Source organism: Lycium barbarum, chromosome 10, assembly GCF_019175385.1.
Source record: "Lycium barbarum isolate Lr01 chromosome 10, ASM1917538v2, whole genome shotgun sequence".
NCBI classification, from domain to species: domain Eukaryota; kingdom Viridiplantae; phylum Streptophyta; class Magnoliopsida; order Solanales; family Solanaceae; genus Lycium; species Lycium barbarum.
The window spans coordinates 19737778-19740597 of NC_083346.1; the positions used below are offsets into that span (position 1 = coordinate 19737778).

The 2820-nt window shown below is 48.3% G+C and overlaps 1 protein-coding gene across 1 annotated transcript; it reads left to right on the forward strand.

Annotated features, from left to right (window-relative positions):
• Nucleotides 1-1735: 1735 nt before the first annotated feature.
• Nucleotides 1736-2743, forward strand: LOC132615541 (cytochrome c biogenesis CcmF C-terminal-like mitochondrial protein). The gene has a single exon (XM_060330144.1). It carries the CDS (start codon nt 1947-1949, stop codon nt 2571-2573), a length of 627 nt encoding a protein of 208 aa, XP_060186127.1. The 5' UTR covers nt 1736-1946; the 3' UTR covers nt 2574-2743.
• Nucleotides 2744-2820: the final 77 nt, after the last annotated feature.

Here is a 2820-nt window from a genome sequence, read left to right on the forward strand (position 1 = left end):
AAAGACGGAGGAAGGAACTGGATTCTGTTCAACAGCCCAAGGACTTGGAGCACATCTTTTGTTGCATAGATATTGATCACGCGAGTACGCATCCAGTCAGCGCATAGCGAATGAAAAAAGCGTTCATCCTGGATTCTCTTCCTCAAGAAAAATGTCTATCAATTGATCCCTATTCATTCGGTCAAAGTCTCCACTTTTCACGCCCCTCTACGTTGAGATGCACCATGTTGATAGGAATCGGCAAAGACCTTCTTGTACACGTCCTCGAGGGCAGCATTCATGGCAATCATCACTACTTTCTCCCGAGGGCATGGTATGGCTTTGTTCTTGGTCTTGTTTAATAGATGTCGAGTGCCGCTTTTCCCCGTCCGAGAATCTCCATCTGCTCTAAGTGGGCGCGAGCTAGAATCCTTATGTTAGCTTGGTTGTTCAAAAGACTGTCTCTTTACCCCTTGCATCTTCATCTTTTCGAAAGCCCAGACCATTCTTCTGGATCTGCATTAGTCCTATTTCAGGTGCAAAGCCTCTTCAATAAAGACCTCTTTTTTGGATTTCTCATTTTGTTGATTGAAAGAGAATAAGCGCTATCCATTGAGTAAAGAGAGGGTTTGCTACAGTGATTCGGGCGGTTAGTGGCCCCTTCGAGAGTTGCGGGTCCTTGCCGCTGCATGAGTGTTAGCTCACGCTCAAAACTCCTCCGACACGAGTCCTAGTCGTTGCGCTGCGGTCCGTTTCCCGGCTTCGCTTGCGCGATTTGCACTTCTGATTGGTTCCAGCCATCCCCAACCAACATGAATGGACTATGAAGGGGTCAGTCAAGCGGTTCGGGTTTTCGGTCGGTTCCCGTTCGCCTTCCCCCCCTCATAGTCCATTAGTGGGTAGGGTGGTCAACTTAGAGGGCGCCCGCCTCCTCTTCAGACGTGTCCTCAACAACCTGGCGGTTCTTCGGTCTCCGCTTTTGGGGGAGGGAGTGCTTGGTCGCTGGGGGTTCCTTTTCCTCAACCAATTCGGTTGTGTCAGCCCTGAGATTGGTCTAACATTTTGTTATGAGCTGGCTGGACAAAGATGGATTGAAGGTCAGATAGATTTGAGTTCAAGTGGCACAGCACCTTCGATCGACCATAGGGCCTATTCTACCCTTACCGAATTCATTCTATTGAAGCGTAACGTAAAAAGCTCCTTCTCATCTTGCATTTCTTTGGTTTGGAAGTTCCAGAATGTTGTCTGTGGATTTCTATATCAAAGGAAAGCCTCCTACCCTAATACTATGCCATTTGATTGAAACAAGTTCCGTGCTGCTCACCACTCCTCGAGGCCAAGGACGGGGCCGAACCGTCATTCCAGGATTTGCAGTCCGATACATTTCCATTATGTTACCTAGCCAAACCCGCCACCTCATGTGCCAAAGTCAAACGGTTGTTCTTCCTTCTCCGCTCCTTCTTTTTCTACATATGCGGCGGCGGGTTCCTTAAGGAACTAACCCAGGCAACTGAACTCATTTAGGTTAGAGGCTGCTTAGTAAGAGCTAAGTACAGATCTGCTACCAGCTCCCCGGGGAGCCATCCGTCTAATGAGCTAACTTCTTGACCTTTCTCTAGGCCTTCTGGGTCTTTATTTCCTTCTTCTTGTTGCTCCTCGTTGCGGGCTATTCCTGGTTAACTAGTCATTGGTCTTTGGCACCAAAGAAAGTCGAGAAGGTTGGGAAAGTATGGTCACCGGTGGGTATGTCCGAGCCGATTGGTCAGACGACGACTACTTCCCAAATGATTTTAGTATTAGCCGCCTATCCCGGAATGGAATAGAAAGAACGCGAAGCGCTAGCGCTACAGGGTCGGTTTTTTTGGGGGGATAGGCTTGTGAAGAAGTAAGCTTATCCCCGCCCCGACCGGCAGCTGCTAGGTTTCCCCATCTCTTCTAAACTTCCCCCGGTCTTCGGCCCGAGCTGTATGAGGCAAAAACTCGTCCCACGTACGGTTCGGAGGCCGAGCCCCACCCCAGCAGTAAGGGTGCGGCTTAGGTCAACTAACACAAAAAAGATACAGTTCACTCAACGATTGCCTTTGGGTTCCGAACTCCATATGGGGAAGGAGCGTTGTTGTTTGCGAGGTCTTGATCATTTACATGGACCCACTTTTCATTCCATTTGTGGGAATTTGATGATCTATAAACCGTCCCTAACGAGCGATCGGCTCATGTTTGAGCATGATCAATCACTTCGTGCCGACCTGTTGCCAATCCACTTTCCGGCCTCATATGAGAATGGAAACCTGGAGCATTTTATCCATCGGTGGATGAAGAATCGCGAACATAATAATTTCTGGTTGACCATGTTCCCAGAAAAAAGATACTTTCGAGAAAGGACGAGCACGACTGAAGTGGCTATACATACAAATCTATTTACGGATCTATATGCTTCGATTGGAACTGGAAGTTCCAGAACAGGTGGCTGGTATACCACAATAATCAAACTTCCTTTTCTTTTTTTTATTCGGATCGGATTTCTGTTGGCTTCGTTGGGAGGCTCGCGTAGTTTGTTACGTCAGCTCCAAAAGGATAAGTTGCGTTGGAATTGATAAAGTTCCGTGGAGTTCATAATTGCATAAAAGGAGTCAAAGTAGTGGCTGCGGCGCGTTGAGGCACTTCTTCGACGGTCCCCGTACGCCCGGCCTGCCGGCCCGCTCTGAAGAATTCATGATTTATATATGTTTCAGGCCGGTGAGAGGGAGTGCGGAATAAGGATTGATTTCACTGTATCCATCGTAGCCCACCCCATCTACCTATTGTCGGAGGTCAATTGTTGCTCCCTCTCTCGAGAGATAA